Source organism: Phasianus colchicus, chromosome 7 (genome assembly GCF_987193195.1).
Source record: "Phasianus colchicus chromosome 7, bPhaCol1.hap1.1, whole genome shotgun sequence".
Classification (NCBI taxonomy): Eukaryota; Metazoa; Chordata; class Aves; order Galliformes; family Phasianidae; genus Phasianus; species Phasianus colchicus.
The window spans coordinates 3,182,478-3,208,818 of NC_143442.1; the positions used below are offsets into that span (position 1 = coordinate 3,182,478).

General features: G+C 40.1%; 2 protein-coding genes across 3 annotated transcripts in view; one reads left to right on the forward strand and one right to left on the reverse strand.

The window, feature by feature from the left end:
- LOC149917176 (uncharacterized) overlaps positions 1-15,628 on the forward strand; it is a 226,912-nt gene extending 211,284 nt beyond the window's left edge. The window contains exons 3-5 of the transcript XR_016468106.1: positions 6,216-6,406; positions 8,300-8,431; positions 14,324-15,628. The gene's annotated coding sequence lies outside the window, so the exon portion shown is untranslated. The remainder of the gene's footprint in view (positions 1-6,215; positions 6,407-8,299; positions 8,432-14,323) is intronic.
- Positions 11,065-26,341, reverse strand: part of LOC149917179 (uncharacterized) — a 43,155-nt gene continuing 27,878 nt past the window's right edge. For both annotated transcript variants that reach the window (XM_090143499.1, XM_090143498.1), the window contains 4 exons: positions 22,438-22,619; positions 20,760-20,904; positions 19,992-20,148; positions 11,065-11,866 (listed from right to left, as the gene is read on the reverse strand). In XM_090143499.1, coding sequence (XP_089999625.1) covers positions 11,772-11,866; positions 19,992-20,148; positions 20,760-20,904; positions 22,438-22,619 — 579 coding nt within the window. In that variant the 3' untranslated portion in view covers positions 11,065-11,771. The remainder of the gene's footprint in view (positions 11,867-19,991; positions 20,149-20,759; positions 20,905-22,437; positions 22,620-26,341) is intronic.

Here is a 26,341-nt window from a genome sequence, read left to right on the forward strand (position 1 = left end):
AGTTTTAGCAAGAGCTCCTCAAAGAATGCATCAATCTAAGCTCTAGGTTTCCCTACAGCATTTTACCTTTCTTCTTCAGAAAAAAAAAATAAATCAGTGAGATATGAAACTTGAAAAAATACACTATGAAAGTTACCGCCTTAATGAAATATTAAAAATGCATCAGGAATACAGTTCTGGCATTAAAAATAAACAATAACATTTCCTCCTCGTTACGGTTCACTTCAATTCTTTAAAAATTAATTATTACCTCTTTAAATATTTGATTAAATTAGATTTGGGTGGGTTATCACTATCCACAAAATACATGTTGTTGTGTATAAATTTGCTTTCTTCAGTTTCTGACATGTATGGGCGTGTTGTATGGCTGTATGATTATTAGAAAACTAAATCCAGCAACTCTGTTGTGGCAGTTTGCAAAACATATACTGCAAAGTATGCACTGAATCCTGTCACTTTGGATGAAAACGCAGTATTATGTTAGAAATCTCTAATAAAAGAGGAAAAGTAAAGCAGCAAAATTACATTATACTTGGAACTTTCACATCGTATCTTATCACGTTGGTATATCTCACGTGGTAGAAAGGCCACATTATTTTTAATAATGGTTAATTAGGATTTGGGGATAATAGCCTAGAAATCATAAGAAATTGCTAGACACATAAAGCCTATTCTGCTCTCAGTGCATGAGGATTTATAACTACGTAGATAGCAAGGAGAGAATAAACCCTGTAGCATGTCCTAGGAGAGGTAAGACAATTATTTCCCAAGTATTTTGATAAAAGCAAATTAGTATGTCCAACTGGATAAATAAGAAATGCTGTTGGGTGACTGCAGTGGCTGATATAGAGTTATAAAATATTAATTTAAGTGAAACATATATTATAAAGGTAGTCTGTAATAATAATAATAACAATAAATCTTTCTTTTCTCTCCTTTCGCCTATATTTTACACAGAGATTTAGGGCTACTGGGATGATGGCTTGGCAGTCCAGTTCCCCTTTATGACCAAACAACCGAACAATAGCAAAAGGTTTCTCAATCATTTTCCTTTTTCCCTGTTGGAGGAGAGGATTTTAGAATTAAGAGAAAGATTGTTGGTCCTTGGCCTCCATACCAGTATTGCTAACAAGAAAACACAGAGGGAAAGGGTTTTTCTTGGCACTGGGGATGAGGACGTGTACCAGCAAAGAGCAGTGTTGCGACTCAGTTCAATCTGCCTGGATCAGAGAGGAGTCAGCAGGGATTTTGGTCTGTGAGACCAAAAGAGACCCAAACTAAGTTTAAATACGTGATTTAGGAGATAAAAAAAAAAAAAAAAAAAGGATTCAATGCTACATGTGCTAACACCTCAGTAACTCAAATTTTACTCATTAAACTTCCCTTTATAAAGATAGATTATGCATAAGCTTCATTTTAGGAGGCTTAGGCTAGATATTAGGAGGAAATTCTTCACTCAGAGGGTGGTGATGCACAGGTTGCCCAAGGAGGCTGTGGATGCCCCATCCCTGCAGGCATTCAAGGCCAGGCTGGATGTGGCTCTGGGCAGCCTGGGCTGCTGGTTGGGGACCCTGCACACAGCAGGGGGTTGGAACTGGATGAGCATTTTAGCCCAGGCCATTCTGTGATTCATAACTGAAACAGCCAAAAAAGTGCATGTTTTCAGAAAGATTAGCTGAAGCAAAACTTTATATGAAACCAAAAGTTCTTTCTGTTTTGTGCTGCTTTAAGAGAGAAAGGAGTGAGTTATAGAACCAAACAGAATACAAGAATGTCTGTCTTTAGGAATGTAAATTCTTTTTTCAACTACATTGAGAATATTCAACTTAATCCTTGGGAAGCCAACATTAAAAAAAAATGAAAAAATTCTCCTTTAAAATTAATATCACAATATCACAATGCCAACATCTGTCTCCTGATGTTATACATGTCAGATGCCTGCTTTGAAATGGTAATTGACTTTGTAGTAAAAATAAAGAGTAGGTGTCTTCAGACAAGTGTTCTTCCACATCCTTCATTGAGATTCCATTGGTTATGCAGAGTTCAGACTTCAGTGTATAAATGCCTGTTGAATTGGTACAGTGGATAGGATTTCATGTCACAATATTCATCCTCTCATTCATTAAAATGCACAAGTAAACATTGCCATTTCTCTCTGTAGGAGAATGCCTATCAGGATATATACTTTATGCCATATATATGTCTGATAACAACTCAGCTTCATGCACTGCTTCAAACAGCTTTACCTTGTACTTATTTTTTCAAACTGAGATGCCTAACTTTGCAGAAAGACTGAGCTTTTGGCATGAAATGCACCCATCTATCCAAGCAGCACAGTCTTCTCAGCCTAAAATAGATCTAGAGTGGACTGAAGAGGCTGCACAAGGCATTCATCTGCCCTTTGCTGTGAAGTAGAGACACCCAAATAATAACAGCAAAATCCGGAGGAATATCAACCATCTTGTGGAGAATGAGAAAGAAAGTGCCTGGAAAACCAGCCTGCAGATTGAACTCTCTTCCTGCTTCAGAGCCATCCTTGGGTGCTTCAGTTCAACAGCTATATACAGCTCTGAAGCACTCAGAGTCATAGGGAAGGAAGCTGGGCACAGGCAACAGCAAAGGAAAATCATTTTCCATCATTATATATGTAATAATCCGAGCTTCATTTGCATACTTTGATTTTCCTGTTTGGTAAAGTTTGGTCCCTGAAGCACTCAGTCAGGTCACTTGAGGGGCGTTGGGAAGTAGCACGGAGAGGTAATGGGGAGAGCTGGCCCTCAGCCAAGGAACCTGCCCAAAATTGGAAATAAGTTGTTCTTGTTTTTTGGGGGGGAAAAAAGGGAAGAAAAAAAATAAAATTAAATTTAAAAAAAAGACAGTTTTGGATGGGAAGGCTGTTTCCACAGCCAAGAGGAATTATTTGAGTTGGCTAATGTAACACGGCCAGTTGAGCCTTTGCCTTTCATATCCTTACTTGCCTGCCTCCCTTCTCCTCGGGGCAGTCTGAAGGAAGGGAAGGAACAGACAGATGTTCCTGGCCTCTGCTTCTGGGATGTGAGAGCACATCCAAGAGATTTGTCATTCTCCAGAGGCACCCAGGTGGGAACTGGGACTCACTGCTGGGTCATGAGGGTCTCGTTGTCAAACTGGGAAGTTGTTGATGAAATCCCAGAACTTTTCCAACTGCAAAATAAATGGGAAAAATAAAACAAAATAAATAAATAAATAACGGATTTATGTGAAGGGAGGAAGGTATTCATCTTTGCCATTTTTGTTGCTTTTTGTTGCTCTTAGGAAGGCAGGCTGGTCCAGACAAGAAGGAGGTGGCTTCTGGCCATTCATCTTCTTCCCTTCTTAAGGTAAAAGAATTAAAAGGGAAAAAAGAATTTTTAGTCAACAGTTTTCACAAAAGACTAGGATCCTGTCCTTCAAACCCCAAATGGGATGCCAGGCAGGTCCCTAAGGGATACCAATGTTTCAGTGGCCCAAGGTCATTGGAGGTTCGGGTTAAGGGAATAGGAGGCAACAAGTTGGCATCAGTTTGTGCTGGCCTTTGGGTCTCTTTGTCTTCTGCAGCCCAAGAGTACTTACATCCACATAGTAATGATGAAGATTCATTTGTAATAATGAAAACCTCATGTATTTTGGAGTGACTTATTCACTCAAGCCACACAGACCGTGCAAGATAAAGTCAAATCATACAATCTAATGAAAAGTAGGTACTGGCATTATTCCATCTATCATAGAACTGTCCTCAGACTGGAAATAAAAGGTCACAGCATTCTGCTCCTCAAGGGTAAGCACCAGTACTTAAGGAAAAGGAAATTAATTGTTTAGTTTTGGTGATATCAAAGCTATAGGTCATTCGCAAAGAGACATCTTTCCAATTTTTAGGGGACAGTGCAAAGTTGAATGTCATAAGTGCTTGGGAACCATCAGCAAATATAACTTGCTACAAAACAAGAACATGGTTGACATTAATGGCTCAGGATAGAGCAGATTCTGTATTTTTTTCCTCCACCTTTCCTCTCTTCCTGTTGTCATGTGAAGCAAGCTCCCAGCCTGAACACATCACATAATTCCTCTTTGGTTGTCTCGTTGCAGCTCATATGTCCTTCATTCTCACACCATATTTAAAATCACAACATAATTCAGTTTTTGTAGGAACACTTTTACTCCCCTGTATTCATCCCAGAGAAGGAAGAATTTTTTAATGATTTTTTTCTTCTCTTGCAATTCTCATTCTTATGCCCTCTTCTCTCTACAGTGACCATTGGTCTTCCTCTGGTCTACTCAAAAAAAGAATAAATGATAACATGTTGCTGCTGTTGCTGTATTTCCTCGTTATTGATACATCTCCTTTATAGAGGTGTTCTTCTTTTGGACCTCTTTTTCAAACGATGTGGCCCGCTATCAACAGGTTATATTCAAGAGCAAAAACATAGTTAAGACTTCAGACCTTAAAGTTACCAGTCTTTAATAGGATTGCAGAAAAGAAATTGTGTTTCATGATATAAGAGACGTAGGCCATTTAAAAACATGTGAAAAAGGTAAAAAAAGGTCTTTTTGTGCAATAATTCTGCGTGGGTCATACCCCATGATGTTCAAGAGCTTTTCTGTCTTATGCATTCCCAAATAAGTTAATGTATTCACTTAGATCTCCATGCTTGCTGTCCCTTCTGTCCTTTCAGCAGAATCTCCTCCTCCACTTTCCAATCACCAAATCTAATCTCAGTTATTTCTGCTTCACCTCCATCAAGCACATCCACAACCTCAAGTCCCCAAAACCAATGAGAAGAACTTTCTCTGTCCTAAGGATTAAAGTATTTTAGTATTTATTTTTTAATCTATTTCTGTACGCTTGAAATTTGGAGCTCTTGTTGGGATATCGCTCAGTGCTATAATTAATTACCTTGTTTACTTTATGCAGAAATTTTCTTTTATTGGATAGTAGTAGTCAGCAATTGGAAGTGAACTCGGAGATCTAACTCGGTGTCTTCTGGAAGTGATCTAACTGTTGGATCAGTGTGTCCCTGGCACATTTGTAGAACAAATTCATATGTCAGTTTCCACAAAGTACTGGTAGTGTCTTAGCTTGCCAGCTCTTCCGTTCTCCTGCAAATGAAACAAAAGTCGAACTTTAAATCCATCCTCTGCAGCCTGTTCCAAGATTGAAATTCAAATGCACAGATCAGAGGCCACCTCTTTAACGTTAGTTTTGGTTAATCAAGAGCTTAGATGGACGTGCTTTTTTAGATGTGAATTGGTATTGTGGGAACCTGACAAAATCATATCATTTTGAAAATTTTCAAACGTGCCAGTGATGTTTTGAGAAGTATTGATCTCTTGTGGTTTCCATAATTTAAAACACCTTCTGGATCAGGTAAACTCAACAGACTGGCACACCCAGTTGAGCCAAGTTTTCACGTTTTATATCTTATATACTGAATAAAGAGAAAAAAAAACGAAAATGTTCAAAACAGATTTGCTTAGCAAGCCCCACATTCATTGCTGTAGTGCCTGCAGAAACTTCACCAAAAACAGTGGACCAGCAGTTCTCTTTTAATCAACCCCTTAATTTGCATCCTGTAAAGGGTTTCAGATTTTGACTGATCTGAAAGCCCTGCCCCAACAGGGCTGATATAAGATATTTCACAGTGTATTATAAATAATATTTTTAAACTCAAATAAAAATTACTAAATAGGCTTATTACAGAGTCATTCTGCTTTTTCATATACCTACAGCGAAAATGAATAATATTTTAATGCAGGAAAACCAGGTGACAACATATTTGAATTCTGTATAAGATAATGAGCTGTATTTTCATTTGAGATGTGTCAAAATAAAATACCACTGGGAGAAAGTGTGTCTTACTGAATCCTTTATAATAGGCAACATAACCAGCAATGTGTGAAACCAGAGAAATTCAAAACCGCATACTAAGAATCACCTTTAAAAGGTGGCGAGAATCTTTTAAATTCTTTCCAGCTCTTCTTTTTGGGATAGATCACAGAGAGGAGAACCCTCACAAAGATTTTAGTGTCCATTATGGGAACAATTCTTCCACGGCAGATATTGATGTTTTTGTTAATGAAATGCCCACCTGATGGTGCAAACCCTGAGCTGAGCTGTCTGAGATTTGGACAGTGCGCAAACAGACAGACCTTGAAACTCGCTCTAATAAAACCAACAGTTTTCTTTTTTCTCTTTTTAGGTATTTCAATCACTGCTGAGTCTCCGTGGCAAAAAAAAAAGAAAGAAAAAAGAAAGAAAAAAGAAAGAAAAAAAAATATGTTCTTTTTTGCACATGAACATATAAATGAATGAAACACGAACGTGCCTCACTGCTCTTCCCAGGGTGGATAAATGACCATCATACGTCACTCTGAAATGGAAAAGTCCTAGGTACCTACAGAGTCATAGAAAGGCTTGAGAAAACCTTAAAGATCACTCAGTTCCAACCTCTGCCTTGGGAGGGACACCTCCCATCAAACCAGACTGCTCAGGGCCCCATCCAACCTGGCCTTGAGCAACTCCTGGTATAAGGCACCCAAAGCTTCTCTGGGCCACCTATGCCAGGGCCTTGCTATCCTCTGCATATACAATTTCCTCCTTACATCTGATCTAAAATTACCTTCTTTCAGTTTAAAACCGTTACTTCTTATAAAATGTTTCCACGTTTATTATAAGCCCCCTGTAAGTACTGAAAGTCTTCCTTCTCTTTTGACATGAGTCTGTTCAGAGCAAAAAAAAAAAACAAAAAAAAAGGGCCTTGGACACAGACTCTGTTGCCTTGTAGCATTGCACTGCCCTCCCTCAATGGCAGCCTCACATCATGTTAGAGATGTTCCATCATCCTCCTGCACTTCTCATCTCTCTCCAAACTCAGATGGGTGACAGATGCTTTTTCCCCTCCACCCCATTTTTTTTTCAACAGGATAAAAATAAGTGATTTAAGGGAGTCTTTCTCTAGTATCCAACCAGCTAGCCCTGCCTAATATTTGCAGTCTAAATAATCGCCATATGTGGCAGTGAAATACAAGTTTGTGGGCATTTTTTTATATTTTTTATTTTTTTTTTAAATAGAAGTTAATCCAGCTTTGAGCTGGATTAATTCCCAATGAGGCTTGGGGACAGACAGCTGTTTCTCTTCTTTTGCATGGGAGTATTGCCCTCAAAAATCCACCTATACTGATCAGCTTCCCTGATGCACACAAGTTGTGCCTATTTTTGAACTCTTGGTCACATTCAGGGACAGCATTGCAATAATCTCTGCTTCTCCAAAAACTAAATAATAGGAAAAAATAAAAAAGTTGTGACATTTGGAAATCTTTTGTTGACTATTTAGCCATGGAATAAGAAAGGCTGCAAAGCTCCCATCTCATCTGGAGAGTTGGGAAGGAGGAATATTTGCAAAGGACACACTGGACAGGAAAATCGGTATTAGTCTGTAGGGGAACAGCAGAGCCAGATAAATCCTGTGCTGATTCTTAAGACTGAAATCGCACAGAGACATTTTTAAGGAAACAAGCCTTAGAGTGCTTATTTACCCTGCAGCAAGCATTGGTGAAAATAGCAACAGGAAAGAAGAGGGGCAAAAGACTAAACCAGATGCTATTCTGAATGAGTAACTTGCATTTTCCAACTTGCTAGTACTAAAAATTGAGTGACTGCTCTACCAGAGTTACACATGCTTCTGTATTATTCCTTGGCCTGAGTACTCCCCAAACCATATCTTCATCCAAGCAAATTATATTTTGCCCAACAGACATGGAGGGTGTATAGCATCCAATCAGCTAAGTTTGGTCAGAGAATGTTATTTCCAAAGTAAGGCTAAAAATCATACCTGAGGCTTGAAGGTAGAAGCATTTGCTTGGCAAGATTTAAATATCTGTCTCTGCTGTTTTGTTTTCTCAAACAGATTATGTAAGCAAGTCGACTTATACCTAAAATGTGTCTCAGTTTGTGTTTGTTCTGCTTTTTTATTGCCACATTTGAAAATTAATAATTCAATGTTCTAATATTAGCTGTCATCTTAGCTGTGATAAAATTAATAATTCATCAAACCGATATCAAACAAATGGCACCTTTTTATGCTGGATGAGAAATATACTTTGCTACATTGTGCAGAGCTAAATTTGGTGAGATTCTCCACTTTATTTCAAATGAAATCATATTTTACCAATTAGTGTATCATTTTATCATCTCTATTCACTTTAAATTATCTGGAAGAAGACTTGTAGCAGCATAGTTTGCTTTTTTTTTTGGCAACCTGTTTTTTTTTTTTTTTTTTTCCAGATGAGCCACAAGACAAGAACAGTGTTTTCTGACCAAGCAATTCAATCATTTATATGCCCTTTCCTTCCAATAATGTGCTCCCAGGGAAAGTATCCACCATACCTGCAGTGCTCTGGCCAAATTCCAGTTCGGGTAATTATGTTCTGCCTGTCTAAACTCTGCCTGGAGTTTCATTTGGAGGAAGCATTGTTTGCTCCCTGCTCATTGTTGTGGGCACACGGATCAGGTGCTGGGCTCATCTCTGCAGGGGCTGGCTGGGCTCCAGCCCTGGATGAAGCGAGATGCAAGAGCAGAGCAGCTTGTGCTAAATTTGCAAAGCGTCAGGAGATCTTTGGAGTGAGAGGTGCTGTGTAAATGGGAGGTCACCGGTGCTATCTGGGGTGCAAATGCATCCCTGCTCAGAAGCTTTACGGGGAAAAAAAAACCCAACCAACCGACCAAAAAAAAAAAAAAAAATCAGAAAAAGCTCTCTTGAAAATATTTCACGTGTATCCTGACACATGTTTGAAATTCATTTTGCTACAGCATGTGTCTTCCCCAAAGGGTGGATTCGTAGCTTAAAGGGTGTTCAGGAAAATGTCCTCAAAAGAGGGACAGCATCAGAGGCTAGAGCATGGAAAGGCACAAGACAAGAGGTTGGGTACTGCAGAGCCTGCTCCTCTGAAATACTAATGTGCCCTTGGGCAGATGTGGCCTGCAGGTGTGGGGACAAATGGAAGACAATTACTCACCACCAGCAGCCCTCATCTTGCAATAATGGATGTTCCCAGCTTCCCAGGCCGCCTGTGGAAAACACCCCCTTATGTGTCCTCACTTATGCTGCCATTACACATTCAAAACTGGCCCAATCCCTTGCATCTGAGCTGCAACATCCCAAGGGTGCCAGGTGATGCCCTCAGCAGAGGCCTGAGCCCATCCGTAGTGCTACCAAGGCCTGGAAGAGCAGCCACCTCTTGGTGGCTAAGCCATGGTTGGGGAATTTTATAGACATGACAGGTGCCCATCAAAACAAGCAGTATGGTGACACATGAAAACACCAAACTAATTTCCAGCTAGAAGAATACTGATATTATATGCTGCCAGGATGTATTGGGAACAGCTGCAAACCAACATCCGAAATAATCTTCCCCACTGCATCCCATTTGTTGCAATGTTAAAATTACTGACCCCTCACTTTATTAGCTAGTACCCAGCCTTCCCACAAGTTCACCTCCACATTCTTCCATCCTTTCTTCATGTTTGCATTGCAGTATTGCATTACTTATATCACGTTACACATCTGCTTTAGTTCCCATCCTGCTTCTTTTGGCATATCTGTGCACTGCCATTACTCACCTGCCTCCTCCTAACGCCGTGATCGAGCTCCTGCGACCAACTTTTTCTCACTTCATCTTTCTTTCCTTTTCTTTTCACTGCTACCCGGCTATCATCTGGAAACCTGATTGGGTGGTGGGGGCTCGTGATCAGTCACTTAAGCAACCTTAAAGGGACAGAATTTCTAATGGAAATTGAATCCAAAAGGTTGGATTCCGTTGGGAAATTTCAAATTGACAAATTTTCTGAATGGATCTCTCCTAACCTTGCTGTATATAATATATGCATTTATTGAGCTTAATTTTTGGTTAGTATCAAAATGTATTGATCTGCAAGATAAATATTGACTTGACCTCGCTTTCTCTCAGTCTATATTTACTTCTTGAGTCAATAAGTCTAGAAACTGATCTGACAGGAGTCAATAATGGTTTAAAATTCTCAAAATAGCAGCTTTGCTCTAAGGTTGCAATTCCTTACTTTACAGTTACTGCCTTAAATACATAACCACTCAGGAGAAGTTAACACTTTACTGCACAAAGCCACTGGGGAAACACGCAGATGCCAGGAGACCTTGAAGAGACTTCAGGCCAACTGTGCCATTTCAGCACTGGCCAAGCTGGATTTCAAATATTTTAATAGTGACCTACTGCAGTCCATCTTTTGCCCCGTGGATCCTAAAAATGTGAGCTTATTTCTGGAGGTTACGCCTGCATATCACTGATTGGATTTGTCAGGGCTAAACTGTCTTCAGCCTTGGGAAAATGCAAAGCTTGCTAATGGGTAAAGGTTGTCATCATGAACATGCCCTCTCTGCCTTAATTTCTCTGCTTTGTGAGCTGGTAATTAGCCTAGAAAGATTTTTAGAGTCAAATGGGATCGTATTCTTTCAATTTCTTACAGTGTGGTAGGCATGTCTCCAGTCCATGTCTTCATCCAGATTTTTCTTATGCTGTAGCAGTGCTCTTCAGGATTCTGAAGTTCAGCTTCCAGGTCCTGGGGCTCCTGTCTGAGTAACTTCATTAGTAGATAGTTTGATCACTCCTCTTATTTGAGTCCAGTGCTACTTTAATACCTGAGAAAATACTGTAATGTGATGTAAGGAAAACTGTAAGCATCAGTTATTATCCCATTCATTAGATATTTTCCACTTCATTAAAGATAAGCCAAGGAATGAAAATGGAGAGAAACCCCTCCCTAAAAAAAGAAATTAAAGATCACCATAAAATATAAGGAAGCAACAGGGTGGGTCATGTATGTTTAAATATACTTGAAAAGTTGAAAGGGTTGGAAAGCAGAAGGTGGAGGGTGAAGTCCAAAAATTTGTTATAGGAAATTTTCTTTAAGACTTATTTTCCCCAGATCTTAATACAGGTCGTTTTTAGAGAAGATAGTGTGCAGGGCAACAGGTTCTAATTAAAGCAGTCTTATCCTAATATTCACATATCGACATATTTTGCTAGGGAGTGAAGCAGGAAGAGAAGCATATGATATACATATAATATACATAGGTATGACTGAATGGGAAAGAAAGCAGTTACTTTTCATTCTCTCTGCTAATGTTACACAGAAAGGACTAGCAATGGCAGGAAAACAGGTTTCCAAATTGAAGAGGGGAAAAGGAAGAGCAGCGTTCCCACTTACAAAGAGTCAGAACCCCATGCTAAGAGGCCAAAATTCCTCACGGCAGAGAAAAACAGCCACGCCAGAATATTAACAAGCCAGGAATCACTGCACAAATAGTGTGAGATATTGTTTCCATTCCCTGGTCTCAAGGAACAAGAGGAAGGTTCAAGCATCCTGCAGGCATTCTGTCCTGCCGTTACCTTTAATGAAACACAGAGTCAGCCATGGAGATTCCCCAGTCTTCAGACTAGAGCTCCTGTTCTGGGCTGTGCAAATAGTTAATGGAGTCAGACATGGAGCAATTACTGCTGGGAATACAGAGAGGGGTGGAAAGAGATGCCCTGGCTGCCACGGTTGGGCAGCCCTGCTGCAAAAGGGGAGTAATGGTTTGCCGTTCCTAGCTGGGATGAGAAGTCCTTTCCTAGAACTGAAATCTCATTCCTGGTGGAAACGGAGGGATGGATTTCTATGAAAAGAATGTTGTGATTTTGAGAATCGGTGTTCTCTGCTGTGAAATCACTCTGCTGAAAAGTTTTCAGCCAGCTTCAGTGATTTTAATTAAATAGCAACGGCCGTGTGTTGAAATTCGCAGTCGCCGTCCCCGTTTGCTCGTGGATGTTGAAAAATAACCTTAAAAAAAAAAAAAAAAAAGTTTACTCTTTACTCAGCAACTTGAACAGATTTCAACTAATTTTGTAGTTGGGTGGAATGCGCTCAAAGACAGAAATTTTCTTGACTGAGATCATCAGAGCCCCGAGCTGAAGCAATTGTGCAACTGAGAAAAGTATTCAGGCTTATTTCACAAGAATTATTTACTCTTTATGCTATTAATTCACACCTACAAGGAAAAAAAAAACAAAAAACAAAAGGTTCAGAGAAACTCCCTGTCTCCCCTGATAACTTCAAGATGCTCATCTGAACCGGGGCCTGAATTTCTCCAGTGCTCATCCAAAACCATTTAACCCAGCAGTCCTCGATTTGTGCCTCTGCACCCGCGTGGAGATGCTTACAGAGGGGAGAAACTGATTTTCCTTCTCCGTGTTCTTTCTAATAAACAAAAAGCAGCTCGCAGCCTTCCTCTTTTGTGTGAGTGAAAACAACCCCTTTTTATTAGCGATATTTTTTTAAATATTAGAAAAAGGGACAATATGCTAAAAATATGCAGCGAACAAATATCATCTGTACAGACTGGAAGAGAACCTTCATAAATTAACCTTATTAGTGCATTACTGTAAGTGAATGCCAAAAAAGCTCCTAATTTGCATTAAGATAGATTTTTCAGGTTGGCTGCATGATTTAATTAAAGAAAAGATTAAGAATCATTAAACAAGCTGCTCTACCTTGCAATAACAGAATTCATATCTGATTCAGGTTAACGAAAACACAGATGGTGATTCAGTAACTGTTGAGTTGCTGTAACAGAATGAAAATGATCCCATTAGTTCTCTGGAAATGTGAGGGAATTTGAAAATTAGCATGCAGATACATTGTATGGTGCTAGACAGCTTGGTCTGCTTGGATCATCACTGATTACTCTTTGTTTGGGTTGGCAACACTGAACTTAATAAATGAAAAAATGTTCCAGTATACCACAGTTGGAAACTGTTCAAGGTTGAAATAGGTGTGCAGACTTTCAAGAAGAGAGAGTTAAGTAAACAAATGTCAATCAATTTGGGGCTGGCAATGTTTTTTCCTTCCAGAATGTCTGTTCTTGAGAAGGAAGTGTCATCAAAATTGAAATCCTTTCCTTGATACATATGTTCGTGTGGTATTTATTATTACAAAGGTATTTTAAATGCATACCGTTCATTTACAAAGAAACGTTTTGACACCAAAAGAGGAGAAGAGCTCAGAGAAGAATGGATCAGGTTATGTGTATTATTGACGAAGAAGTCAAACTGTTGCCGCAAAAGAAGGTTATAACAGAAGGAGATGTAAAATATAGGTAGAAACCCTTCTAAATATTTCAGTGAATTCAATAAGGCACATAAAATGATCACTGTCAGCCCATCTGGGGAAGCAGCGCCTAGGCAAGTGCAGGAGTCATTTCACTCAGCACATGAAATTTGCGAGGCACTCTCACAGAGATAACTGCATTATGTAGTTTATAATACCTGAATCACAGCAACCTTACGACTCCAAGCACGAGATTTTGATGACGAATCTTGCTGAGAGCAGTGCACATAGGAAGATCAGCACTGCGTTTCCCAATGCATGCAGCCACTCATTTTGTTGCATTATCTGCTCGACAGCGAAATAGGAATGTGTCTTGTCTTTTCCAGAGGTTTTTTTTTTTTTTTTTTTTTTTTTTCCCTTTTCTTTTTGACTTCTTAATTTTATTGCGAGTGACTTCAAGGCCAAAAGGTTGTGGGTAGGGTGTTACAACAGAAAAGGAGGTTGTAACACTCAGACTTTTAGGTTAAAATGTTCTCTGCTTATCACGTGTTAAGATCTTTCAGAAATGATGTAATGCACCAGGGACTGTGGTGCTACATTTGCAAACCACCTTTTTTTTTAATCATTAATTGACATCATATAATAATGTCCAGCTCACTACTCCCAAAGTGATGGTAATTAATCTTGTGGGAAAAAAAAAAAAAAAAAAAGACATTTCTAGCTTTTAACATGGAAAGGTCATAAACAGGTTGTCTTAGGTTTGACTGGATTTTAACCATCTGATCAAACTTTTCTTTCTTTAGGTTGTTTTTTTTTTAACACATTACCTTGTTTGTTTTTTTTTTTAACACATTTTTCATATAACAGAGAGATCCTCAGCAACTTGGCAATGTTTGAAAGCACATGTTATTACAAACAAGTGTGTCTTAGTTACAGAGGAAACCTTTTCTGTTCTTCCATGCCCAGCACTTTTTTAAGTGGCTTTAGAAACTCTCTGCTATGTGATATATTGCAAAACATCTTTTTTTTTTTTAATTCTCTCATTACAGAGTAATAGTACGGTCTCAAACAAGGTAAATCAGAAGGAAAATTATCATTAAATATTTTCTCAGTACTCCAGCTTGTTCTATAGCAGCTACGTGTTCTGCTTCTTTACTGATCGTACTGTTTGGATTTTTTATCTGCTTGCAGCTCCAGCTCCTTTCTTGGCTCTCTGAACAAGAATGAGAAGGAGAAAGACTGTGAACTGTGCACAGAGTCTTCCCTGTGAAACTGTACAATCGAGGAAGATGTTAAGGGATAGTAATGCTGCGCATGCCAAGGCGGCGTTGGTCGAAAAGGATTGGATTACTGACTAAAGAGAATAGATCAGGATATTAACTGCCAGATATCAAATGATCTCAGGATATTTTGGTAGTTGCTGCTGCAAAACGGAGCAGACCTTTTAAATATTCTGTGTTATTTCCATGAAAGCCAGACGGAGCAAAAGAGGATATTTGGTTTGGTATTTGATTTATATTAGTGCATTTTTGTTTGGATGAGAACTGTGAGAACCCGGTGGTTTTGGTTCATGGGAGATCTGGCGCATCACTTTTTTGGTTTTGATTCAAGCGGGTTCACATCCCCCGAGTTTCACTTTGACTTTTGAGTTTGAACAAATCCAAAAATTTCAAAACAAAACCCTGATGGAACTGCTAGCTTTCACATCGTTTCCACCCAAAATTGTAAACTCTGCCCCCTCTGCAAATGGAAGATCATATTCAAAGAAATACGCATTCCAAATTGCATTAACAGAAGTTATTTTTAAGTCGAGAGGAAGATGACCCAAATTCTTCAGATTTCTCCAGAACGTGGGGCCCAAAAGTCCAACTAACCTTCTCAGAAATCCAGATTGCAATGAAGGTAATCACGCACGCGGAAAATATCGTCCCAAGGGTTTGAGTTTTCTTTCTTGAGAAAACACAAATACATCGTCCCTATCTCTACCATTAATTTGCATTGGGCATTTCAGCTGTGGGTTAAGTACAGCAGACTTTCTTTCTGGACACAGCTCTGGTCAGAAGATGCCATTCCCCTAAAAGAAGGTTTTCTCACATTCTGTGGGGTCATCTAAAATGGAAGCTTCAGCAGAGACATTTGGATGCTTGACAGGACCTTCTTGTAAATGATGTGTCCTTGGCCAGTACGAGAAAACCTCCCAAGTGAATATATCACAGAAAATCAGGCGTACAGTTCTGGCCCTTGTTAAGAAAAATAGATAATGAAAAGCAGAGAAACCTCTGAACATTCAGAAATAACTTTCATAAATATCCTCAAAGGAGATGATTATATATTCCAAATCAAATACCTCAGAGACATAGAGACATACGTATTCCAGTAGGCTCCCTTTTTAAAAGTATTATTCGCCATTTTCAATTTATGCTTCCACTAAATCTTATTTATCATCATGCTTTTCTCAGCTGATTAAATCCAGATAACAGTAACTTTTTTTTTTTTTTTTTTTTTTTCCCCCAATACTGGATTTACATACATCTTCAAAAATATTCAATACTTTTCTACTGAAAGTTTATTATGGACATCAATTAACTTACAGTTCTTTGGTATAAAGTAATAGCATTGCATTTACTTCTCTCTCTCACTCCGAGTCTCCCATTTGCTTTTTCCTTCCTGCTTTTGGAAGATTTGACTTGGTGTCTTTAGGATGTTTGGTACTTCCAAGCAAGAAATTATAGAACCTAGCAGCTTTAACCAGGTTAATGCTGCACATCTAGCACTGGACACAGAGCTGACATTTCACAGGAGGCTGGAATGTTCTCCATTATCTCTGTGGAAGCACTTTGTAACTTGGATGGGATCCAGTTAAGGAGCCAAAAACAATACTGTGGAAATTACCTGTCCAGTCAAGTCTATAAAAAGTGAGTCACAGATAACATAAGCTAAAGCCAATAATTCCTTCAAATAATCCATGAACGTACTCTAAGTTGAAAATGAAATAATTCAGAGTAATGAGGACATATTAACCTTTCAACGTGAATAAATAACAAAAACCATAGATATGTCTGTCTGAAAAATGATCAGCTTTTGATACTGGAGCCAGTCTGATTCGCCATGTGTCTGGGACCTTGCACATGGCAAACATGCATGCAACTTTACACCGCATCCTGAAACACCCTTGGGGGCAAACTATGGGACCTGAGAAGCTCCCAGCAGCACCACTGGATCAGACCTCAGTATGTGTTCCCATGACACTCCAAGTAGGCAAAAGAGGCCCGTTTTCCCAAGTTTGTAAACAGAATGCAACTTGCTTCAAGCAAAAACGGTGAGAAAATTTCAGAGAATTTTTTCAAGCATCACGCCTTGTCACTCGTGGGATCTGGGAAAGTAACTGTGTTGCAATAAAGTGGACCTTAGGCTCTTTATGAAACAGGATGGAATGTTTATATTTGACTATTATGGTGATGGCTGTTATTGAAAACAAAGAATGAAAGAAAGCAAAGATAGATAAACATATTAATTACGTGTCAAACCACAGGATACCTCTTAGGACACTGTGATGGGAAGACTCAAATACTGCAGCTAACTTTGCTTATTTGCAGTGTATTTCATTTTGGGCTTTATATTAATCTTTAGGGAGAAATGAATTTCAGAATTAGTATTTGATGTGGTGACTTTCTGAATTTCCTCCTCATGTTTAAAGTGAGGGTGATATCCATCCAGCAGAGAAGCGAAGTGGTGACAGCACCTATGATCCTCACTTACATGAACCCCCATGCTTAGATGGGCTCTGGGAACAAGTGTCCCTATGTCTAACCTGCACTGGAAGCTATTGAGCTATGGAGGGACAAGTATTTCCCTGCCTTCATACCCTACTGAGAGAATTTTAAATTCACTCAGCTCATTCCCTGTAATTTCTCTCAGTGGCCCAATAAAAAGCATCATTTTCTGTTTCTCAAAATCAAAATTCAGAGGCAGAAATGCAGCCACATTAGAAGGGCAGAAATACCTTTTAGACTCCGTGTTCCAGCATATAGAAGAAGACCTCCAATTAAAGCTACTCTCTGGTCAAGCTGGCGCTTCTGTTTTAATTGCACCCTCCTGTCACCTTGGGTATTATTTTTATTTTTTCAGCGCATGTGAATGTCTCAGAGCTCCCCAAATGAAATTGGGGCTGTCAAGTGATGTGATGCTGTGTCACCATGTAGCTGATGGCCAAGAGCCAGCTCTGCCAGCACTCTGCTTTGTACTGTCCGGGGGAGAGAGCTGATTCTTCAGCAGCGTCTAATCAGTTTAAAACAAATCTGGAAGATGTTACTAGTAGACGAGATGAGATCCAGACCACAGCAGCCTCTGCATACAAAGAAGTGAAGGATTTCTTCTGAGAACAAAATTAAAGAGGTGGAAAGAACACTTGGCAGTTTCAACACGATAATGACTGAGAATAAGAAGGAGTGTACTACTGGTTGAGGAAATGGGACTACTGGTACCTTGAGAAAGTACACAGAGATATCAAGATCTCAGATCTGGTCAGCACTGGAAAATTTCCCATAAATTCATCAACTCCTGCTTAATTCTTGAAAAGAAACCAAGGCCAAAGAAGTTAGAAGGTAAAGATGACACATTTATCTAATAAATCACAGGAGGTATTAAAGAATTTACGCTTTGGATTTGTGTAACATCTTCCATCTGAGTTCCTCAAACGACTTCAGAAGCTGTGTGCTTTCTGCCCCATCACAGATAACACAAAGGTCCCCATTTATCTTACCAGTGCCTCATCTAGAAACCTCACAGAGGCCTGGATCACACAGACATACTCACAAATGAGAAACTCCTAAGATTTTCTTCGGGCTGTTTTTCAGGAAAAGTTCATTTCCTTTGGACACCTTGCAGTAAAGGTGTGACACAAAGAAGTGATGGCAGAAAACCAAATATTTTCCTGCCTGCAGGCACCTGACCTGGCTCAGACATCAGTATGCAATGTAACATGACCAAGACCCACGTTTTAGTTCTTGCAGGAGTTGACTGAGAAAGCAAGTATGAAACATAAGTACCTAGAAGGAGAATGGAAATAGAAAAGTGGCAAAGGAGCTGCTGGCACCTCTCACTGTTATGGGAAGAAATGAGAGAAGGAGGCATCTCTGGAGACACATTTCCCAAACATAAAGACTTAAAGCAGAAAACAGAAAGTAACTGCTAACTTCCATTTGAAACAATCACAGATAGGTTCTATAGATCAGCTATTACCAGGAGGGAAAAAAAAAAAGAGTTGTGTATCTATAGGAAAAGCTTCTACCTTCAGCATGCTGTAATTATGAGACTGCATTTATTCTCTGCTTGTGACAGAGAGGAACAACAGCTCCGAGCAGAAAGGAAATGCTTTCCTTATTGTGGAGGCAGAGCACCAGGATGTATCCCTCCTCCTCTTGAGAAAAAAACACCTCTTCAGACATTTTGCAGCATTTCGTCCCATCGTTTGCCTTCTCTCAGAGATCTATTCCCTTATTTCCTTCACTTTATTATTACCCACATTGTTGATCACATAGGCAATGGCTCAAGTGAGTGAAAGGGAGCAGAGTTTATCCCTCAGCCTGCAGGGCTGCATCTATTAAAGCTTGCCAACTTCAGTTGAGCAAAACGTGGTGAAACATTCTTTCACCTTACATGGGAATTAACCCAAGATCTGAGCCGAGAGAAATTCTCCCACTTCTCTGTAAAATTCTGTAATTCATCTCTTTCACTTTCCATGAGGATTTTTCTCACGGTCTGTGAAGCAGGTCAGATTACCTTAGATATTCTGTCAGTAGCTGAGCGGATCGGGTATTATAAGCTCTAATTTATGGTCTCCTGTAACATACTGTATTATAAAATACTGAAAGATTACAGATCCACTTCAGTTAAACCCCTAAATGTCTGCTTGCTTAGCCAAGCGTGGCCATGGAGGCTTTTAGTCCTGCGGGGACCCTGGGCTGACATCTCCTGGGAAGTGCAGGGCACAGAGCTTAAGCTATCCCCGTCCACCCACTGAGGACCTGAGGCACACTGTGCTGTTTTGGACTCTTGGATTTTTCACCTTCTCTTGTTCTACCCTACACTGCACACTCAAGCCCGCTCCACCAACCCCGATGGCCAGAAGATCCAAAATTTGAAGGTTCTATTCCTGCAGTACTAAATATCAGTGTCCTAGCATCTCTGTACAGTCTTTCTTTAGCACAGGGCATTGCAGTGTATGTTAAGAATTGCTTACTGCACCATGCTTTATGAATTTCTTTTGGCCTCTTGACTTCATCCATTCTTACTTTCACATTACTCATCTCTTTTTTTCTCTTTTTCTCTTTTTCTGCTCTCTTACTCTTTCCTCACTTTATTGCCCCATCAAGGACAATGGGCAGGACATGGCTATTGAGAAGATCTGAAAGTTTTTGTCCCCTTCTACTTCCCAGGCTGCTTTCACCACAATATCTCAGCAGGGCTCCCAGCCTTTTCCACTGCTTTGGTCCTTGCCTGTCCCAGGCACAAGATGTGGCCCCTCAAGTATAAAATATCCTCTAGCATTTTTGTTTCAAAACACAGCATCAAATCAGCTCCGAGTCCCAGAAGCTGCTGTAGTGGCTGCAGGCAGAAGGGGGAAAGAGGACAAAGTGCCAAAGCTCCCCTGGGAAGCGCACATGGGGAGCTCAGCTCTGTTCTCAGCAGAATCTTCCCATAATAGCATCTAACACCATCACTGACACTAATTACTGAGAAAGCAAGGGAGGAGCAGGCACATGCTGGGGCAGGAGAACCCTTGGCTGCTCTCTTCTTCTGTTCCCACCTCAAAACAGCCTTGGCTGAAGGCACGAGGCCACGCCAGCTGCAGGCTTACCTTGGGAAGCAGCAGAGAGGATGCTCCAAGCTTGGCTGCGTCTCTTCGTTTGGATTAACACATCTTCCTCATCTCTGGGAGATGGTCTCAAAGAACAACTGAGTTCATGATGAGGAGCTGATGGATTCTGCATACAGTTCCCTGTGTGACGACCTGCCTGCAAATAAAAACCTGAGTCTGCAGCATCTTGTACCAGCACAAAACATACAACTGCACAGAAATCCTTTTCATAATCAGGAGGAAAAAGAGAGAGAGGGAAAAAAAAAAAAAAAAAGCAGCCCAAATTCTTAAACATATTCAGACTCAGCTGGAATTCGGACCAAGAGATGGACTAGCTCTTACTTATCCCTGAGGCACATTCACCCCTCCATATAATTAAGCTCTTGGGCTGTTTTGTTAGTGTTGAGAAGCAGGCTTTGCCAAAAGTCATCTGGCTTTCTCGCTTAAAACAGTGACAGGTTTTTTCCCCTCCTTGCTAAAGAAACCTTTCAATTTCATTGCTTGTGTGCTTTAGGTATAATTTTTTTTTTCTTCACCTTTCACAGTGTTTTTTCCTACCCATAGAATTACACAAAAATGGTCATCAGTGCTCCTGCTGAGAAGACCAGCCACTGCACACTGCAGAGAATAACTTTAATATTTATAAAAAATAAAGACCATACTTCTTTTAAAGATCTTGCTCTAAACAAACTGAATTATTCATGCACAGAATTGTACAGCATTAGAACACCTGTTTTCAATCATGCATAATGTAAAATCACTCATTACCTCACAAGAGCCTCTACATCTCCAGCAATCAAATGGCATTGAAACAGCGGAACAGGTGCTTGGCAGGTGGATGCAAACAGATGTTTTGGGCTTGCTTGTCTTTTCTTGTACAGGTGTGGTGATCTTGTTTTTAGCGGCGTAATTGCTATTTAAATAGGTGATATTTAATTCTTACGTGATTCAATATTTATTTTTGCTTCTTCAGTTCCTTTTTCCACTCTGTGAACTGTGTAGGCTCCAGGCAGCCCATGCGATGTGCAAAAGCTCTGAGCTGTGAGGTGGGGTGATGGCACTGCATTACAGTTACTCTGACTTTCAGCCCACGGGTCCCTTGCCCACCACTTTTACCCCTTCTCTGCAAAATCTGTGCTTAATCACTGCAAAGACCACCTCGCTCTCAGCTATCTGATAGTGGACAGGGGCCAGGGTATGTTTCCTGAAGGAAATCTGAACAGTGGGTATAGGAGACAGAATATTTTCAGGCAGTGAACCAGTAGTGGTCCAAAAGTACTTTGGTTCAATGTCATTCAAGCAGTCGTTACTAGTTGGCCAGAACAGACACACTCCTAGGCTTACTTTGGATTTCACCAGTGGCAAATCATTACAAACATCTTTAAACTTGACAGTCAATGATGAATAAAACATGGGGAGAGTTTATTACACTACCAAGTCACCTGTACCTGTTCCTGCTTTTTGTTGTCCAGCATCTTAGGGAAGTAAAGATAAACATCAGATGCAGTGAGCTGCATCAGTGCTTCATGCACGTGGGTTAAAAGCAGAACAGGTTTTCATGGTTAGCATACAGTGCTAATCCATATGTAGGGGGACAAATGGTGTAGCATGGACCTGAGCAGTAAAATTTTTGGACTAAAACATGCCACCATAAGATTAGCCCTAATAACACCTACAGAGCATTACTACTAAAGAGTTGTTTCTTCCTTCTGTTAACTTGAATTCCTAAATAAATAGAGAGAAAATGTTAATCAGAGCTTCTGTATTTCTTTTCTCTCCTCCTTGTGATCTAGCTGACTGTGGATAGGGCAGTGAGCAATCTGATACTGCTACCAGAGATGCTCTCTCTTAGACAGTCTGATATGTTGGAAGCACAAATACATACAAAGCAGTTATGTATGTACACGTTTTAGGTACTAAACATGATAATAACTGTGCTCACAGAATATGGCCAGCATCAGTTCTTACGCCAGCACAAAGAAAACAATCTATACAGATAAACAAATTCAATAATTTCACCTCGGTATACCTAAATAATTAACTTGATTGTATTTTTCAGCATCAGATACATCATTTTTTTTCTTTGAATATAAGCATCTCATTATTTCCAAGCAAAAATAGCAAAAGAATCTGGGAAATTAGGGGATTCATTCTGGTTTTACCTCTAAGAAACAGGTGCTCAGACGCTGGAGTAATAAATAGGAGCAGTTAATGAATCTGTCTTGAACCAAGTATGACAGAATTTAAATGACACAATTACCTTAACAAGTAGGATACCAAGGCTGATAACTATGCCCATATTTGTATGTGTATCTGTATACATACAGCTCACACTTGCATGGATAAGAAGTACATCTAGCATTAATTTATGTGTTTATTCATGTGTAGCTTTTCAAATATGTAGAAACCAGAGGGAAAAATATCTACTAGTACAAGATAGCTTTACCTATTCATCCTGAGGACATGCATTGCCACAGGAACTCCTCCAGAAGCAGCAGGTGCTTGCAGTGAGCCTTCACACCAGCATCTCCTGGGCTCCTCTTGTTTAGGCTCCAGAAATCCTCCCTTCTGCACATGTCCTGAGAGACTGTGAAATTCCTCTCTTTCTGGGTCAGAAACGTGTGATTTCTAATGTAACAGAGGTTACTTTAAGTGAAAGAAAGGCACAGAGAAAACGAGGGTTGAATCAGTGGACACAGGATGAAATTGAAGCTCAACAAACGCTTCCCAGATTCCATTTGGGAATCATTTCTGACCATTTCTTTGGTAGGAAATGTAAACACATTTCACAGAACAGGTCCACCAGCACTCTTTCTTTGACCTCCCACCCAGCCCCAGGTGCTGGAGCTCATCCTCATCCCAGGATGAGTGCGTTTTGAACCTTTCCACAAAGGGCTGTTTGATGTGGAGTGCTGCCTTCAGGAAATGGAGCCGCCCTAATCCTCACTGTAAGAACTTTTGACCACTTTTCGCTGCAGGACCATTTCCCACAACCTTGTCTCCATGACTGGGCTTCAAAGGATGCTGTGCTGTTCTTCCCTTTAACATCCTCACCAGCCATGCTGCTTGGATTGGGAGGGGGAGCTGCACTTTTTTTTCTGCATTATCTTTCAGTTCATGCCTCATGTTTTGTTTCTGTCTCAGCTGATGGCAGAGGCAGCATGGATTGGTCTCTCCAGGATGCTCCTGATCAATTTTCTTTTCACGTGAAGTATAAATTATTAACAGCTGCCAGGCACACTGAACCAATTCACTCCCCAAAAGCTTTCCCACCAAATTTTCCCCACGTTTCGTAAAAATTCTGCACAAGTTAATAAATACCTTCAAGCTTTTTCCCAAAAAAGATTGATAGAGATATAAAATCAAAGTAGGATCAGTTTGGGTGGGCATAGAAGTCTTAAGCCACTGTCAGAAAATATTCTAGCTGGGGTTACACGGGATTTTTTTCTCTGTAATTTTAGATACTGGGTGTTGTGGGGAGCTCAGGCAGCATCTGGGAGAGGTGTAACCTTTTGTGCATGCACTGCTGGACCCCATGCACTCAAATCCCCATTGCTTGAAGGAGTGACGTGATTGCAAACCTCGGTGGTCTCCTGCCTTGTGCTCCCAACTCCATGCACAAAGTATCAGCTTTGCAGTGGGATGGATCAAGCCCTGTGGATTTCCCACACTGCAACACCATCACTCCGCTACAACATGTGGGGAAAAGAAATTCTGTGATCTATGTAACTGCTTAGATATGGCCTGTATTCCTGAAACATGGTTTCCTCCTCCCGGAGAGCACAGAAGATATAGCACTGCAAAATTTGGGCAACATCCCAGTATTGATTCTCCCCTTTCACATAGATTCTGCACCTCCCTAAATACGGCTTCCCTGCAGGGAACAAACCTGGCATTGCAAACAGGTATCCCAGTTACCAGGTGTGCATATGTATGCTTGCATGTGCACACATACGCAATTAAAATATACGTACATAAAATGGAAGGAGGCACTGAACACCGTGCCCAGCACAAGCCCTGCAGCCTGAGCTCGGTGGGTTTTCACCCAGCAGCTCCACTTTCAGCCGACAGCTGCAGATCCCAGGTGGTCTGACATTTGAGATAGGGCTGCAGGGAGAGTGGAAGGTGTTTGAGAGAGAAGGGGGCTGTGAACAGCACCGAGCCCTCATCCAGATGGAACCGTTCACCAAATAACCTGAGATACTCTATTACCGTCCATATGTCTCCCAGGTCTCCAAAGGCCATACTCCATTGATTTATTAGAAATCTGCTTTTTTCGGCATGGGTTCTTTCCAAAACAGAGTATAATGTGGGATTTAGTATCATCCGAAATGCTCTTTCTTAAAAATCAGTTCCTCACTTTGGAAACGTTTCACCAGACTAGAAAGTAAATATTTTGGGATGGGAGCCCTCTCCTCATGTACCCTTTTAACAAGTTTCTTCCTGCCACAGCAAAGAATAAAACATTTTCTAGGGCATTTCTGTGATAAATAAATGACTGAAGGCACAGTACCAATGGAGCAAAAGCCACCATATGGATAGAACCACGCTCACAGTCTGCCTTGAGCCTATTTCTTCCTTAGCATATAAGCCTGGCAGAATTATTTTATTGTTTTAGCACTGCAAACAGTTGTTATTAGTGTATCTTATTTATAGTCGGTTCTTTGCAGCACTGTAGTAATATAGAAAAATATCAGTTATTTCATCACACTGGTGAATTTAATGAACCTGAAGGTGTGTGTTATTTTAGCACTTGCTGCAGCTCCTGTGAAAACCCAATGGTGCTAAAATCTGTAAACCTGTCACTGCTTAAGTAATAACCTTGTTAAAAGCATCTTCATTTAACTTATTTCAGCTTTTGCAGAATGCAGGTTTTATTTTATCAGTGCAGGGAATAGGTGTTTCCAACCAAACCACTTATTGTAAATATATTTAATTGTAGTTCATTAATTTATTCACAGTGTTATTGCTTTTATTTTAACACTTAGTTTAAATTAAGCGTTGTCTGGAATTGAGTTCCCATTTTCGATTTTTTTAAACAAACTCTTAATTTATATGAAATATCTTTGGTTAGAACAGTAAATTTTATTCTGCAATATGGAGAATGCTCTTTGCATTCATTAATATCCCTTTATGCTGCAAGAAATGAACTTCCTTTCTTAACGCTACAGACAGGAAAACAAAATGAGATTTTTTTTTTAATCTTACCACTGTGAAATTGGACTTATTTCTTTCATTTAAAAATATAGAGAAAATGAAGCATTGACAGCATATGTTCCAAATTATCAGTTGATCCCCACAAATGCGCATCGACAGTTATTGAAATTTTGTCAATTAAAAAAAAAAAAAAGGCAACTCCCTGCTACTTCACATCGTTCCTCAAAAGTGAAGTGTAATTTGCACCATCACTTCTTTATAGCATCAGTGATACTTCCTTCATTATTACACTGTGGCGTTGTTTGTGACAAATGATAAAAGCATCAGGTTCCCAGTAAATTTTTACAAGGTCGGCAATTATCCATCCATTAATACTCTTTCTTTTAGACCTGCAATGCTACCGTGTGCTGCTTGGCACACTGTGCATCCCAGAGAACAAATCCTCAGAATCTGATATGGCCACCCTGAAGGCAAAGATTGCAGTAGAAACTCAACTTTGTTGGCTACTTTGAAATAATTACTGGAGTTACTTAACCAGAATGCTTCCATTCAATTGCCATTTTGGGGAGGGATGTGTTATTCTTTTTTGTTCCATACTTTTGCTCTCCTGCTCAATGTGGTTCTGTTTCAGTGTTTATTGATTTGTACTTTGGTGTAGGGCTATGACTAATATAAATCAGAGCACCAGCATCCAAGAGCATGCAACGCCCCTTGTTTGCACTGCACATGAAGATGACCTGGCCATGTAAGTGCTTCTGGCAGCAGAAGTTTCTGGCCTATCAGCCTTGATTTTAGCTTGCAAACAAGTCAAAAGTGTTGTTTAATGTCATCCCTTCTCCTAATTTTGGTGTTGAAACCCCTATGAGGGATGGCAGTGCATAGTGCTAGTAACTCTGGCTGTGCTACATACGCAGCAAGAGCGATGCAATAGGAGGCATTTACTCCTGACCTGAAAATTAGGGAGCAAGGATGGATGAGAAAGGCAACCCTTGAGGTGGGATTAAAGAATAAAAGTGGGATTGCAGCAATATCCCAGAGAAAAGGCACACTGTGCATGCTGTGGGGTCACCACTAAATTGTCGTTCTTGTTGCAAACCCAAAGAGTGCAAACGTGCCCCAAGAAGAGAGAAGGGGATAAGGAGATAAGCCAAGCCGCCAGCCCTGTGTCTGACTGTTGGACTGGGATTCAGGGC